The 16993-nt window shown below is 35.9% G+C and overlaps 1 protein-coding gene across 7 annotated transcripts in view; it reads left to right on the top strand.

Annotated features, from left to right (window-relative positions):
* NADK2 (NAD kinase 2, mitochondrial) overlaps positions 1-16993 on the top strand; it is a 46500-nt gene that overhangs the window by 24228 nt on the left and 5279 nt on the right. For 3 of the 7 annotated variants that reach the window (XM_069555913.1, XM_069555917.1, XM_069555916.1), the window contains 4 exons: positions 4589-4667; positions 9004-9099; positions 14799-14854; positions 14997-15050. In XM_069555913.1, the coding sequence (XP_069412014.1) occupies positions 4589-4667; positions 9004-9099; positions 14799-14854; positions 14997-15050 (285 nt within the window). Of the gene's footprint in view, positions 1-4588; positions 4668-7639; positions 7706-9003; positions 9100-14798; positions 14855-14996; positions 15051-16993 lie in introns of all 7 variants that reach the window. The other 4 variants (XM_069555909.1, XM_069555915.1, XM_069555910.1 and 1 more) reach the window with 3 other exon arrangements.

Genomic DNA, 16993 nt, shown 5'->3' on the forward strand with positions numbered 1-16993 from the left:
TTGATGATCCAGCGGATGTTGGCAATTTGATCTCTGGTTCCTCTGCCTTTTCTAAAATCAGCTTGAACATCTGGAATGTTCCTAAACTGTGAGTTAATGCCATGTTTTAAAGATGGTTTTTCTTCCCCTGAAAAAAAGTCATTTGATGTTAGAAAATTTTTAAATAACTAGTTTTTAAAAATCTGGAAATCTTTCAAGTCATTCATAAGCACATTTCCTATTACTGTTTTTGAAAGACTGTAGTAACTATTAATAGTTTAATTTTTTAAAAGATTTTTAAATCTTAGCTAGAAATTTTATTTTATACTTCACCAAAACAAGTTATTGCTGTCATCAAAATGATGTTCAGGATTTGGTTGTTTTCACCAACAGTATATAGGATATAGATTCATTGCTCAGATTCACTGGTTTTAACTTATAAACTAAATATATATAGAAACAAATTATATATAAAGTTAGTAATATTCAGGATATTTACATCTGGTTTGTGGAGGTTCTAGTAAAAGCATAGGAAATACTCAAAAAGAATTAAAAAAAAATTTCTCAAAACTTAGGCACCAGTCTCTGAATGAAGGAACACACAAAATACTTAATATAATCAATGGTAAAAGGTCCCACACTGAGGCATGTTAGTATACTAGGGCTAAAGCAAACCTCTTGCAAGCTTCCAGAAAGGAAGTGGTGATAGTGGTGGTGATTGTGGTTGGAGCAGGTTATTTTATACATGAAGAATCTGGAATCAGAGTAGTTTCAGATTTCTCAATAACAACACTGGAACTTGTTATATTAATTATTAATATTATTGGTATTAGCAATTATATAACATTTATAATGTTGGCACTATTTTAGAGAACATTTTTGTTAGAGAGTTTTTTTCCTTGATAAAGAACTTTATTTTCTGAGAAAAAATTAGGAAGATTTCAAGATATATCTCATGTTCCCTATTTAAATTCTCTTCAGGTTGGCAGGGAACACTTCCTAAGAAACTGCCATTTGGGATTTTTGAATATAGGAGTAGGTTTGAGATTATAAATATACCACCATGTTTGATCCCTGATTTAGCTTTTTAATTTGGAACACAGAATTAAAGAGAAAAAAAAATGCTAGTTTTTTTGCAAGAAGGATGATTTAACTTCATTCCAATAAAATTTTCTGTTTAGTGTTATCTGTCCTTAACTAGATTATATATGTGGTGTGCTCAGTTGCTCAGTCACGTCTGACTCTGCTGCCACATGGACTGCAGCCCACCATGCTTCTTTGTCCATGGAATTTTCCAGGCAAGAATACTGGAGTGGGTTGCCATTTCCTTCTCCAGTGCATCTTCCTGATCCAGGGATTGAACCAGGCTCCCCTGCATTGCAGGCATATTCTTTACCACCTGAGCCACCTGGGTTGTATTCAAATTAATGAAGAGGAGTTCATTTTTATTACCATTATACCCTCAAGGGAAGGTATGTGCATGCTAAGTCGCTTCAGTTGTGTCCAACTATTTGCGACCCCATGGACTGTAGCCCTACAGGCTCCTCTGTCTATGGAATTCTCTAGGCAAGAATACTGGAGTGGGTTGCCATAGCCTCCTCCAGAGGATCTTCCTGACCCAGGGATCGAACCCCGGTCTCCCACCTTCCAGGCAGATTCTTTACTGTATGTGCCACCAGGAAAGCCCAAGAATGACATAATGATGTGGGTGCATGTTAAGTCAAGGGAAGGTAGAGTTTGTTTATTTGTTAAAGAAAACTTTTAATCACATAAACTCGTAACTTTTTATTTGCAAGTCTACTTGTATTAATTTGGATAAGTGAATTGATTTGACAAACAATCCTAGAATCTCAGTGGCTTAACATACTGAAGTTTTATTTATAGTTCAGCTCACTGTCCAAGGAGTGTTCAGGCAACCTCCAAACAGTGGCCTTTGATCTTCTGTTTGGTCCTTGTAACTTATGGGGAGAGGACAGTGAGAGCATGGGGGATTCTTAGGGAAGTTTTAGGAGCCAGGCCTTTTCACTACTTTTGCTCGTACTCCATTGGCCATTACTAGTTCCATGAGTATACCCAAGGTGGGTGGATCCAGAAACATAGTCTAATGGTTTGACTGTGAGAGAAGTGCACAGTATTTTGGTCTCTGTCACATAACAATTCTATACTTAAAAATATAAATTAATGATTAATTTTGTAATGGATTCTCTTAGATAGAAAATTGTCAATTGCTCTCGAGTCCATCTTTTTGTGTTTTGTTGAAGCAAGGTGTAAATGAACAGTTTAATGATTAAATAATGTTTGGTAGTCAATTAGCATGAAAGAAATATAAGCAGAATTAAGATGATTAATGAGACTTGAAACAATTTTATATATTCTCTTCCTCTTTTGATAAAATATTTCAGGTGAAATTCAGCAAGCACATATAGTAAAAGTGCTATATACAGAAAGGAAAATTAGGATGCGGAGAAACAAGAATACAGATAAAAAGTTAAGACCATACAAAAGAAAAACATACGGTTATAGTTTGGTGAGATTTCAGATTTATCAGTTACTAATATACAGTGATGGCTTCCTTGGTGGCTTAGCAGTAAAGAACCTGTCTACCAGTGCAGGACACAGAGGTTCCATCCCTGGATTGGGAGGATCCCCTGAAGAAGGAAATGACAACCCATTCCAGTATTCTTGCCTCAGGCATGACTTGGCAACTGAGTACAAAGCAATATTTAGTGAGTACTTACTGTTAGTGAACATTTGTAGAAAATCTGTGAGGAGATACAAAACATTCCATTAGCGATTACACTATGTAAAGAAAAATAATTTAAACTATAAATTTTAACTTTTTACGTTGGTAAAACTTGTTAGTTGTAAAAATGTGAATATATTTAGTACCAAATTAAGACAATAACAAAAGTTAAGTATGCAGTCTTAAGTACAATCAAATTTGATCAAACACATCATTCTTATATACCTTTTTGTATCAGGTTCCTTCTGTATTACAAGATCTAGCTGATAATGTTAGCCCATTATATAATTTAGTCAAATAAATTTTTAAAGATTCCATGGTATTGTAATAGCAACTTGTGGTAATTGAAAGAATAGTTGGGTCACTTTAAACAGTTAAAATCCAAAAGAAATTATACATGTAATTAACATTCAATAAGCATATAAACAAATAGGCTACAAGTCAGAGGAGAATATTAAATTGGCGGTTGTGTTGGTGACAGTGGTGGAAAGTTTTATAGAGTATTAAGTGTCTAATGTGTCTAATACACATTAACCTGAAACAGAATCTTAAAACATAGCAAATTACCCCAAAGTTTACCATCTTAATAGAAAATACTTGTGATTTCACAGAGATTATGAAAGTCAAGAATCCAAGAGAGGCTTAGCTTGTTAGTTCAGGTTTAGGGTCTCTGAGGAGGTGACAGTCAAGCTGTTGGCCGGGACACATAACTGGGCTGGAAGGTCTGCACCACAGCTCGTCACGTGGCTGCTAGCAGGCGGCTTCAGGTCCTCACTATGTTGGCCTCTCCATTGGACTGCTTATGAAATATCCTCCCCCAGAACAAGTGATCTGGGAGAGACAGTGACCAAGGTAGAAGCCAGGGTGTCTTTTTAAACCAAATCTCAGAAGTGACATACCATAATTTTTGCCTTATGTTGGTCACATAGACTAATTCTGGTGTGATGTGAAAGGAAGAGTTATATAAGAATGTGAATACCAGGAGGCAGGAATCATGGGGGACCATCTTAGAGGCTAGCTGCTGCCTCAGTTGAAGTTAACATTTAGCTTTGACTAAGAAAAAACAGTGGAGGAGACAGAAAAGGTATCTTGTTCCATAGTGCGTGCCCAGGAGGAGACACCTGGGTGCCACGAACCTGCTATTGGTGACGCTGGGAAGAAAGGGCTGGCGTCTCAGGCTGGGGACTGGTTAAAGACAAAAACGTAAAAGCGACCATCTGAAGGTGAAAATCACACTTTGATCCAGAAAGCAGTGGGATTCTTTGGAGGATTTTGCGTGATAAACTGCTGTTTAAGTAATCATCACGGAAGGTTACATAAGTTGTACACAGAACCGTAAAGGGTAAAATAAAGTGGACATTTTTTTAGGAGTCATATAAGGAGATGTGGCACTGTTCCTCCAGAACTGCCATTGCTGAAAAACATTCTCTATTTTCTATTTGAAAAATAATCTGACTTTTAACATAACTGATTTGGCTTCGTACATGAGCCATCCATGTAGTTTGCTGCTTGAATCCAGAATGGCTCTGCCTTGGAAGTACTCAATCATCTCTATTTCTGAAGCAAGTTGTAGTTGGAGCAAAACTTAGCCAAGTGTGACAACTTGAATCTTATGCTGTGAATATATATCAATATATTTCATCACTCTTGAAAAATTGTTTCAAAGAAGAACTAAGGTTTATTTACTCATTGCAGCTATAATGTTTAGATGATTTTGTGGTTCTATATTATGAATACTTTAAGATTTAATTCATATGTTAATGTTAAGCTATAGATGCTATTAAGACAAATATTTTATAAAATTTATATGGTAATATTTCTGAAGTTTTAAGACGTTCTCTTGGATTTTTCTTTCATTCTCTGCAGAGTTTGAGGCTTCTGGACCCCAGCTTTTGCCAGTGAGAGCACTAAATGAAGTCTTCATTGGGGAGAGTTTATCATCCAGGTACTTTTAAACTTGTCATCTTGAGTTTAATATTTTAGTAATTTTAAACTATTTATTAAATTTCTACCACCTAATTTGTGAATAATTAATACTATATAAGTAAGAAAAATGAATTATTAAATGAACTATTTCCACGCCTTTGTACACATGAATACATGTTAAGAAGAAAGAAAGTTTCATTACCAAAAGTGTTTTTGAAGCCCTACATTAAACAAAGTTACTCAGATTTCTTTACTGCAGTATTTCCCTGAGCCTTTCATCTATTATATAGGTACTTTATGAATGTTTAAGAGAATGCTATATAGGCATATATTTGCAGTTGATATAAAACTCTGATCTTATAGACTGTTCATATTAAAATTTCCCTACTGATTGTCTTAATGTTTCATAAAGCTGATTTATTTATTTGCTTGTTTTGATCCAGGATCCAGTTAAGGAGAACACAGAAATATTACTTACTTTTGAATAAATCTTGTTTATTTGGCTATCATAGCCCTTTAGATTGAATTAAGAATAGTTTTTAGTCCCATCCCTGTTTTGTCATTTATGACTTTTACATTTTTGAATGGTCTAAGCCAATTGCAGAATATTGGCAGAATATTCCTTATTTTAGATTTGTATGATTTTTTTTCTCTGCATGATAAAATTCAGACTAAGCATTTTTGACAAGAATACTGCATAAATAATGTTGATCCTTTTCAGTGCAACATCATAAGGCAAGAGTATTGACAGCTTAAGATTTGTAACCATTATTACCGAAAATTAAGGTTAGTGAAGTTCTTCAGTAGGAATATAAAAGCATAGTGTATGTTTTATTACTGATAAAATCTATTTTGTGAGTGTTGAATATAACTTAGATTTAAATTGTCAGCAGAATTTTTTGCAGAAAATTTATTGTGTGACACTAGTTACTAGTTGTAAAATGACTGCCATAATGTAAAGTTAATTTAACTCTTGGTGGTACATTTAGAACTTTCTTTCTCATTTTTGTTGTTGTAAGGGAGTTAGGGATAGACAATTAGAGATAAATCTATATTCTACTCTCCTGCTACCAGAACCATGTGACCTTTTGAAGGTCATGTAGTTGATTCCCTGAGAGTTTCAAATTTTCTGAAATTCTCTTCATTGTAAGTCATATTCTTTTATAGTAAGTTTAATTATGATGAGAAAAATTTGTCTTAAAAAAACCACATTTTAGCCATTAACTTACTATTGGAGGTAGTATTGAAGAGAACAAAGTTTGATTCAACAGAATGATTTGAATTATCTTTTTCAGTTGTAATTATTTTGATTAATATAATTTTAAATTTATGCAATAATATATATTGCACACCTGCTGTATGAACTAGGAATATAAAAACGAATAAGATAAAAGTAGTTGTGTCTTAATGTTTAGGAAGCTTGTAAAATATACAATTAAAAAATTATTAAAAGTAAAGTGTATTCTTCAAGAAATCAAATAAAAATATATACTTTAAAGAACTTAAAAATATGGTAAAGTGTAAAGACGGACTTATTTTAATATAGTAAGACTTATGCAGTAACAGAAAAAACTATAGCATATCAAGTTTGAAGCAATATGGAAATAAGTAATGGACACATTTATGTCATAAGAGAGAAGGAAGAGAATATAACAGTGATATAATCTCATCACTATTGCTAAAGACAGGCAGAAGAGAACAGCCTTAAAATGAGATTGGAGAAAGTCTCCATTAAAATAAATAGATGACAAAGGTAAAGATGTTTTGTGAGTTTATGCTTATTCGAGGGAAGCCATTTAAGGGCTTATTACATTATTCTGTTTGTATATTTTGAAGGTCATAACTTCTGAGAGCTTCTACTAGCGTTGGTTTATGATTTGTACTTACTAAAAATAACTTACAAAAGGAGGAAAATTGGGATCAATGATTGACTTATGGAAATTCAGTGAAGGCCCATTAGGAGGTGTTAGATCGAATGCTTCTGTTTTCTGTGGTGGCAGTGCTTTGGTTGGTTTACCCCTGATGTCCGATGCTGGTTCTTTTTGTGGTCTTTGATGCCTCCCCTGATATCTTTACTAAGATTAAGGACAGCAGTGGGTGGGCTTCTGATGCTATTGAGAAAGCCTTAACTACAGGAGATATTAGAGATTACTCTGAAAGATTCTATGACACAGACCCTTAGGCAGAAAGGAAAGGAACACGTACTGAATGCCTGCTGCGTGTCAGGCGCTGTGCATGTTGTATGTTGCCACGTGTATGCTCATAGCGACTCTGTGAGAAAAGTGGTTGTATTTCTCAGTGAAAAAACTGAGATTTGGAGAATTCAAATCACTGGGCCAAGCTCATATATTTAATTTAGCATCAGAACCATCATGTAAACCCAGCATTTCTAATTCCAGATCCAGTATTGAGTTGTCATGAGAACTTATTACTTATTTTTTAAACTGCTCTGCCTGTACACGCCTTCCTCCTGGCAGTGCTGTTTCAAGGCTATCTTGTATTATTTCTTATATAGTGTCTTGTTTGTTGCTTAAAGCAGTAAACAGCACTCTAAATAGTTGGTAATTATTACTGTAAAGTTTCTGACCTGCATACTAGAATATAAACTTCTAGAAGATTGTGTCTATTACATTTACTATTAAATCCCTAGTACCTTGCACAGTGCTTATTAAAACATTAGGCATGTAATAAATATTTGTAGATTGAATAAAATACTGATGCTATCATCTCCATTTTATAGGGCAGTCTGTGGCTCAGAGAGGTGAAGTAAATTGCCCCGAGTCACACAATTAATAAATAACAGAGCCGGGCTAAGCCTGTGCTTTTCTTTAGTGTGTGCGATAGAATTGTCGTCTTCCTGAAAACTGAAGTGCTTTGCTTGGAAAATGTGAAGTGCGGCAATATTATTCCTGCCTCATTTATAATGTTCTTAAACTTAAGAACATTTTAAAAGCCCAATTTTTTTCTTTTCTCCTATTTGTTCTAACCTAGAATGTCTTATTCTTGGGCTGTAGCAGTGGACAATTTAAGAAGAAGTATACCCACTCTAAAGGGACTGTGAGTTTTATTGCTGCCTTAAAAAAATAATTTCCCTGAAACCAAAATTCTATGAGTTGACTAATCTTGATAAACTTGCATGTGAGAATGACACTAAATTTGCTCTTTGTTTTGGACTCAGCGTCTCTCTCCTGACTTCTCTTTCTGTTCACTTCTGCTTCTTTTCTGTCCCCACTTACCTCTAATCTCTGGTTTCTACATGATTCTGGCATAATAGATAGCAGCCATTCCAATGGATTTGGCTGACTTGTCTGTATTGTATATAATAGACTAATGTACCTAAAATTCTTAATTTTCTAGGAAGACATAACAAAGCTATGAAATAGATTAAATGTGAATATTAGACTTGCTGTCTTTTATTTTTAAAGAGAATGCTGACTTCAGAGAAAAAGACGACTTGGAGTTATATCATATGAAGCATTCACAAACCACGAGCTTGGCAGGAGAAAATGAAAGGGTTAGAATAAGAGAAAAATTATCCGATAAATGTTAATATTTGCAGGCATGTCTAATAATTGTCATTGTTTTGAAAAGCTATATTTTGTTAAGGGTTTATTTTAGCTTTTTTATTTGCTGGATAAAAGTAACTCGTTGACTGTTGACACCACTGTATGTTTCAAAAGCTCTTTGAATAGTTACAAATCACTTAAACATTCATGTAGTTAAAAAGTGGTGTCATTTTTTTTTTTTTGGGCTGGTGTCAGAAAACCCAGTTGATTTCATGTTTATTAAATAATCTTAGAACTATCAATCTTTAAAAAAATTACAGTTCTTATTTTATCCCTAGTTTTGTTCACTGGTCCGGGACTGACTGAGATTTTTCTTTAGAACCTCATTATCTCTGCTAGCTTACTATCAATTCAAAAGGCACATTAGTATATAACTTGATAAACAAGAGTTAAGTAGAAACGGTTGGTAACTTGAAGGATTAGATGCAGGCTTAGATGTGTCGAGGGACTAGCTCCCGAGAATAAAACTCCCTTAGGAATGGCATTTTCTTTTTGAATTCTGAAATCATCTTCTGTATGTTTCCATAGCAATGCTAGGTAAAAATTTATAAGAAGCTCTTGTTTGAAATCTTAAAGGAAGGAGGTACATATAGGTCAGAGAAGGATGTAGACACACAGATATTTTTGAATTTTTTTCACTTAATCAGTATTGGAATTAGCATCATGATATGTGTCCCTACTAAGTCAGGATGACTTGCTTAGATTTCATCAGCTCTGAAAAAGAAACTTTATCTCATTTACCATGGGACATAAGTTCTGCAAATCCAGTTTTATATTCTCAATTCATAGGGCTTCCTACTACGAGATTTCAGTTGATGATGGTCCATGGGAAAAGCAGAAGAGCTCTGGGCTCAATTTGTGTACTGGAACAGGATCAAAGGCCTGGTGAGTAACTTGGAATGTTGCTTATCAACTTTTGTGAAATACTTTAAGTCATATAATTTGCGTGCTGTCTCACACTGGTGTATCTGAGGCCTCTGATACGCAGGAAGGAGCCTGGCGTTGACTTATTGGTTGGCTCAGTTTCTGTTGCACTCATCGATTGGGTCCAAGAGTCCAGCTTTGACTTACAGCCCGGCCTGGATCTGGTCATTCTTTATCTTCTTGCACTAGGTTTGTAAAGAGAAAAAAGAAAATGAGTGTTTTTAGAGAGTGTATATTTTAAAAAATGAATATTTTAAGTTATAAATAAATGAAAGCAAGGTACAGTACCAAAAAATATGCCAGAAGTTTGTGCCTTCAAGGCCTAATTGGAGATAACCTGGGACATCCTGAAACCTGCCTACCCTATGGCTCCTCTCTGGGAAGTCTCTTCCACTTCTTAGCACACACTTGCCTATGCCTCCCTGACTTTTATCTGTAGCCGTCATCTCTCTTGCATACAGGCTAATATTGAAAAATTACCTACTAACTGCATAAGGATGTTAGTAGCACATCTGATTCAACACATTCAAAACTGAATTTATTGTCTTCTGTTGTTCTCCTGTGTTGCCTGTCTTGCTGAATAGTATCACTGTTAGCCTTGACTTCATAGTCTCAGGAAAACACATTATTCCCTAAAGCCTGGCTCATAACTCTGGGTCCCCCCTGTTCTCCGTCTATACTTAGAAGTCTCTGAATCCTGTCAGATGTACTTCAGAAATTCTAGCCCCTGCTTTTCAGTTTCTATGGCTGTTTCTTGGTGTCAACCCCCATCTTTTTAGTGAATATTCTTTGTGCCTCATCTTGCTTCTTCAGGCTGTAATTCATAACTCGTACCACAGAGTAATATTTCCGTAATGTAGATAGATCTCACTATTTCCCTTCTGTGCTTTAAAACTTTCTTAACTCTTGACTGTGTTCACGTTAGTCTGTCATATGAAGCCCTTTAAACGTGAGCTAAGGTTCCTTGCCAGCCTACTCCTGCCTGACCCTAACCCATTACACTGGAGGCTCTGCAGGCTACTTGCAATTCTTAGCACAAGCCATGTTCTCTCTGGGCTTTTTGTTTTTGCTCAATGTACCTTCTTCCTGCATTGACTGCCTGAACATTTTCCACTTTCCATCTACTGGCTAAAAATTCCAGTCTTCAAATGTCACTTAAATGTCAAAATCTTTGCTTAAGACCTTGTTCTTTTCATAAGCCTAATTAATCAATCCCTTTTTTTTTGCCCTTACCCAGCGCTTTTTCCTCATAGCACTGTCGTAGCTGCTGCTGCTGCTAAGTCACTTCAGTCGTGTCTGACTCTGTGTGACCCCATAGACGGCAGCCCACCAGGCTCCCCTGTCCCTGGGATTCTCCCGGCAAGAACACTGGAGTGGGTTGCCATTTCCTTCTCCAACGCATGAAAGTGAAAAGTGAAAGGGAAGTCGCTCAGTCGTGTCTAACTCTTCGCGACCCCATGGACTGCAGCCTACCGGGCTCCTCTGTCCATGGGATTTTCCAGGCAAGAGTATTGGAGTGGGGTGCCATCACCTTCTCCGATGTTATAGCACTTAGCACATAATTGGTTTCTAGTAAGTTCACACCCAGTTAGTGTGAGCAACTTGAGGCACATGGGGTGGTGACTAGTGACTTTTTTTCTGCTTAATTTTTTCTTTGCTAAGCACAGTACTTCACACTTATTCACTTAAAATGCTTTTTTGAATAAATGACTACACACTCACAAATACAGCTAAAGCAGTGCTTATCAAACTGACTTAAGTCTGAGTTCTTTAAAATTGAGTTTTATTTCCCCTACCACTCACCATATGCTTGAGTCCTGTGTTGATGTTGCATTTAAGTATGGCTTAGATTAGAAGTTCTGTCTTTTCTGTGTGGCGTATTAAAGTCTGCTTTGTGCTCAGTGCTCTAGTATAGAGCCTGGTCTCTGGTATAGGGACCAGGATATGGTCTCTAACCATATCCTGTCCATGCCACCTTGGTTACTTAGTCCCTTTTCTTTCCTACTCAGCCTTATGCAGCTTGCTTGCTTCTGACATGATCTACTCTCCTGTTATCACCGATAATTCTTTCATTATGATTGGATTTCCCGTTTATCATTTGATCCTTGAGAAAAGAGAAGCATTGGGGGAGAAGAGAGAAGGCTAGGGATCAGAGATACTGAGGGAAAGTTTATACGTTCTATATATTACATTAATAATTTCTTTTTTTTTTTGAGTTTTTGAAATAACATTTTATTTCTTTTTTTTTTCCTTTTTTTGTTTTTTATTTTTTAAATTTTAAAATCTTTAATTCTTACATGCATTCCCAAACATGAACCCCCCTCCCACCTCCCTCCCCTATATATTACATTAATAATTTCAACTTACTGCAGTACCATCTTTGAGCACTTTCTTTGTGCCAAGTAAGTATATTATCTTACTTAAATTCTTAAGAATACTCTGAGATCAGTTCATTTTATTTTCACTGATAGACTATAACAAGTCTCAAAAGTTAACTGACTTGCCCAAAGCCATGTGGCTGATAAATGGAGGAGGTAGGATTTAATTTCGGGGCTTAATTCTAAACCGTAGACTTCCTGTGCTACAGAAGGAGGAAAAGCTTGGAGGGTCCCCTGTGGGAGGTTATGGGAAGTGTTGCCCATGATAGTCACTCTTATTCCTTTAGCTGGAACATAGTTACATGCTCTGTGGCTAGAGGGCTGGGAAATACAGCCTAATCATGTGTCTGGGAGGGTGGGGGGAAGAGCTCGGGGATTAGCTGTCCCATCTTTGCATTTCCAGAAATTCTTGCACAAGACGTAGGATGTGGTGGTTATGTTGCATTACAAGCATCTGTGCATCATCGCGGTGTCACTCACCTCAGTCCTTTTCCCGGGTGGATTGCGTTTGCAGCACACAGTAGAGAAGTACCGCAGAGCAGGATCGTTTGTTTCCATGAGTTCTTAAGCCTCTTCCCAGTCCTCCTCCTTTGTACATTCTGTCCCAGCAGACCTAATTAACGATGAGGAGGTGTTCTTAAGTAAAGAGAAAGTTTTACTAGCTGATGAAGATACGAGACTCTTTGCCTTTCAATTTGGTTGTCTTTAGTAAAAGTTATGTCCGATTTCACATCAGAACTCTTACAGTGGTGAAGGTTGTAGATCTGAGGAAAAAGCTGTTGTTTGGTAGCTCACACCTGCTTTGGCACATAGTTTGTTTTTGATGTAGAATGTAAACCACTCCTAAGGGTAGATTGAATTGGCTGAGATTTAGATTACACCCGCAGGAAATTAGTTTTAATTTAACCCTAACTCAGAGAACTTAGTTTGTATTGACTTGTGGTATTCCTAATAAGTCATAGTTCTAGGAATTTTAGAACATGTCTTGTAAGACTTCTGCTCTCTTAAACTAAGTCTTAATTATAGTAAAGATACATGAGTCACTATTATCTTTTGCCCTTTACATATTTTATTTCAGTGGAACCCTATTAACAGCTTATTTTTATGTGACTTTAAAATAGAATTCTAATGCAGTAACGAGGAATTAAGAGTGTAACTCATACAGATTTCCTTGCACTTGACATTTTCGTTGAGTTCTTGCCAAGAGCCAGACACTGCCCTCAATGCATTATGGCTTGTAGTGTGTGACAGTAGTAATGCTAATGAGATAGGTTTTGTGAACCTCATACTAAACAAGAAAGTCACAACGCTTGAAGTATTTTGGTTTCTACCACATAGTAAGTCTGAGCAAGAGGCGAGAATGGAGCTTAGGGTGTTTGGAATGTGAAGTTAGAGGGTGAGTAATGGTGAAAAATAGGCTAGGCAAGGGCATTTTAGATTTTTTTTTTTTTTTAGCATAAGAATATGGTCTGTGAATGACTTCAATTTTTTAATGTAAAAATTTGTATATCTGTATTTTTCTTAAGAGAATGTCCAAAATGTTTTCACGTTTCTCAAAATATAGAGAGTATAGGATTAGAGTGGGTATATGGAGCATCTCTTATTCTTCTTCCCTCAAAATGTTAAGAGCCCCTGAATTAGGTTTAGAGTTGTGTGACTATGAAGTGCTGTTCCTTTTCTAAGGAGCATCTACTGTGAAGAGGTAGAGGCAGGAGGAGAATTCTAAATTAGCTAGAAGAATTGTGTTTTTTTTTAAAAAAAAACACCTTTCCCTAACCACCTTTTTAGTCCTTAGGTGGTTAAGGGTGTAACCACCTTTTAAAAGTTGCTGCTTTTAAAAGTTACTCCTATTTGTGGTAATGTTTGTTCTTAAGTGGTTACGTGTGGCATCTTGCTAAAGGTTTCTCCCCTTCAGAAATGATTTTATAATTTAGAGAAATACCTGTTTAAAACTGTGGTAGGACTTCCCTGGAGGTCCAGTGGTCAAGAATCCGCCTGCCAGTACAGGGGACGCAGGTTTGATCGCTCATCTGGGAGGATTACACATGCTGTGGCGCAGCACGCCCGGGTGCCACAGCTACTGAGCCTGTCCTCCAGAGCCCCGGGTGCTGCAACTACCGAAGCCCACATGCCCCAGAAACCCGTGCCCTGCAACAGGAGAAGTCGCCGCAGTGAGAAGCCCACGCACCATGACAGAGTGGCCCCCGCTCGGCGTAAAGAGAGAAAAGCCCCCAAGCAGCAATGAAGACTCAGCGCAGCCAAGAAGTAAAAAATAAATAAAACTTAAAAAAATTAAAAGTATGTTGAATAATACAAAGGGGATACAACGAAAAGCTGGTTTCTTTCATTTTATATTCTAGTACTAATCTCTAGATATAACCACTCTATATATTTTTTAATAAAGTAACACAAGGAAATTCTATATAAATATATAGAACAGCTGACTCATTGGAAAAGTCCCTGATGCTGGGAAAGATTGAGGGCAGAAGGAGAAAAGGGTATCAGAGGATGAGATGCCTGGACAGCATCACCGATGCAATGGACGTGGACTTGGGCGAACCTCGAGAGATGGTGAGGGACAGAGAGACTTGGTGTGCTGCAGTCCATGGGGTTGCAAAGAGTCGAACACAACTGAGCGACTGAACACACATATACACATACGTACACTGTATAATGCTTTTGGTCTTTTAACTTAACATGTTGATATCTTTCCACACTGGTATTATACATATGGTTGTAGTATAGTCTTTTTAATATCTATGTAGTATTCTACTGAGTAGCTATATTTACCCAGCTTTCTGCACTTTTGCTATTATAAACAATGCTTCTGTAAATATCCTTATACTTGTCTTTGTGTATTATATGTGCAAGTATATTTTAGGATAAACTACTAGATTGAAGAATATGTTCATTTTAAATCTTAACAGAATTGTCTAATTGTAATTTTTATAATTCCATTAGTATATGGGCATACTTCTCTTCCCATACCCATGTCAATACATTATCATTTTTTAATCTTTAAAATCTGAGAAGAATCTTGTTTTAATATCTCCTCAGGTATGAATGATATTGAACATATTTTCATATGACCCCTGGACTGTTAACCCATGTACTTTGCCTACTTTTAAAAACTATATGAGATGGCTATTGTTTTTTGGGTATTTTTTTTTTGCCTGATAATTTCTAAGAGTTCTTTGTACATTAAGTAGATTATTCCTTTTTCATTTTTAGTATGTTTTTAGAACCAAAATAAGAAAAAATGTTTGTGGTATTTATTTCTAGGTCATTCAATATTAACAGAGTGGCACCTCAGGCTGTGGAAGATGTTCTAAATATTGGTGAGTACTTATGTTACAATAGCTCTTATGTTACAATTATAATATGCTATAGAATGCGTAGATTTTATTGTATGTTAGCTACGCAGTATGTTACAAAATATTTTATTTAATCAAGATATTCCCCCCTTTCTTTTTCCAATAGCAAACCGACAAGGAAATTTAAGTCTTCCGTTGAACAGAGAATTGGTAGAGAAAGGTCAGTGACAAAAGGTCATAATCACTGACATTTTCAGTTAAGTTCTGTGTATATTTTGAGGATGTTATCATGAAATGTACTTGTCTAATTAAGTTAAGCATAGTACTTTTTTTACTCCAACAATATAATACCCCTTAAAATATATTGAATCAGTAGAAAGTTTACATTGAAATTTTATGATTTTTGTCAACCATGGAAATCTAACTTCTGTGTCAAAACAGTGTGATTGCAAACTTTTCCTGGGGAATGGGAAAATGTAGAAAATACACATCTGGCAAATAGGAGTCGCATAACCTAAATTCGATATGCCGTTAGTATCCTCTGAATGAGAAGGAATTCATTGAGCTGTGAATGTTTACCTTCACATTCACTAAAATGTTATCTTATCCTTTTCCTACATACTCCTGCCTAGTTATTTCAGTGTTCCTTTAAGAGAACCAGCACTGGTGGAGAAAGGATACTTATCAGGGAATTTGAAGACCTGAGTTCCAATCCCAGACCAACCAGTCACTCACTGAAACAATGGGCAAGACTGTTTTCTTTGCTCCTCTGCTTCCTCAACAGTGGAATGAGGGCGTGGACATAGATTGCTGGGGAAGTCTTCAAATTTGTTAAAAAAAAATTATTTTAAAAAATATTTAAATTCATAAACTGAAAACCACATTCGTTTGATTTGCATATGAAATTTTAACACACTAAAGTCTATTTATCTACCAGGATCATTTTCGAAAGTACAGACCTCAAACTAAAGCTAAATAGTGTTGTCTCTGTTTAGTTGAAGAGTATCCTAAGATTTAAAGGTAAATTATTTTTAGAAAAAAAAGCAAAAATCCAGACTTGTTTATAGTTGCCTTTACTTACCTATGCTGCAGTTGCCATCTGTAAACATTTGAATTTGAGAGTTATCATAACAGATTCACATTGGTTGCCTTTAAAGTGATGTAGCAATACATGGTAAAGTATATTAACAGAGTCAATTCATTTTATTTGTGTGTTTTGGATTCCTGAAAGACTTTCTTTGTTGAAATGGTTTGCCTTTAAAATGGTTTGTAAACAGGACTAAATCTCTGTGGTTCCTTTCAGTTCTCTAAAATGGATTGTTTTCTCCCTCTCTGATTTTGAGACCTAAAATATTATTTTAATCATGGCTTTGAGTTGGAATTAGTGTTAAATCTGTACTGAAGGAAGGAAAGTGAGGCATTTATAGTAATTGATTCTTCATTAGATAATTTAACTTAAAACAGTATATATAAAACAACTGAAATTTATATCACTTATGTAATTTAAGGGTATATATAAAATACAGTGATTTTTCTTTTAATAAACATACTGCTTTACTGAATGAATATTATTCCTTTGAAGATTTGACTTATCCTCAGAAGCAATAGTGAATGCCAATGGTGCAGTCACTGTTACAGACGCTTCCTTTAATTCAAATGAAATTTTGGTATATAAGGTAGATTATCTGATAGTCTTGTGATGTCTTTTAGTGTGGTGTTCAACTAAATGCTTTTTTCAAGCCCAGTTTCTTTGTACAGTTGTCTTTAATCAGTTTGTGCTCTGCATGCCAACTCTGTGTGCCTCTTGGTTAGGGAGAAAGTAGATCCCAAAGGCTTGTGGAAATACCTCATGAACCTTTTGGCATGATGTTTTGGAAAGGAACTTATTAGCAAGGGATTATATCAACTAAAGTTCCATTTTTGAGTGCTTCAAACTAGTTTCTCTTTGTTTACTGACTTTACAGTCCTCCCTTCCCCCACCAAAGGTACCTATTTCTGCTATCCTGTGGGTGATGTAGGCTTCTGTGGGCTAATCTGGGAACATACTCCTTGTTTATAAGCATTTTTTTTAAATGGAGTTTGTCATGAGTTCAAAGAAACTTGCTGCCAAACAGACTTTTGGAATAGAATTGCCTTTAAATTGGGGATAGCATCCATTCTCAT

The sequence above is a fragment of the Ovis canadensis genome, chromosome 16 (assembly GCF_042477335.2).
Source record: "Ovis canadensis isolate MfBH-ARS-UI-01 breed Bighorn chromosome 16, ARS-UI_OviCan_v2, whole genome shotgun sequence".
Lineage (NCBI taxonomy): Eukaryota > Metazoa > Chordata > Mammalia > Artiodactyla > Bovidae > Ovis > Ovis canadensis.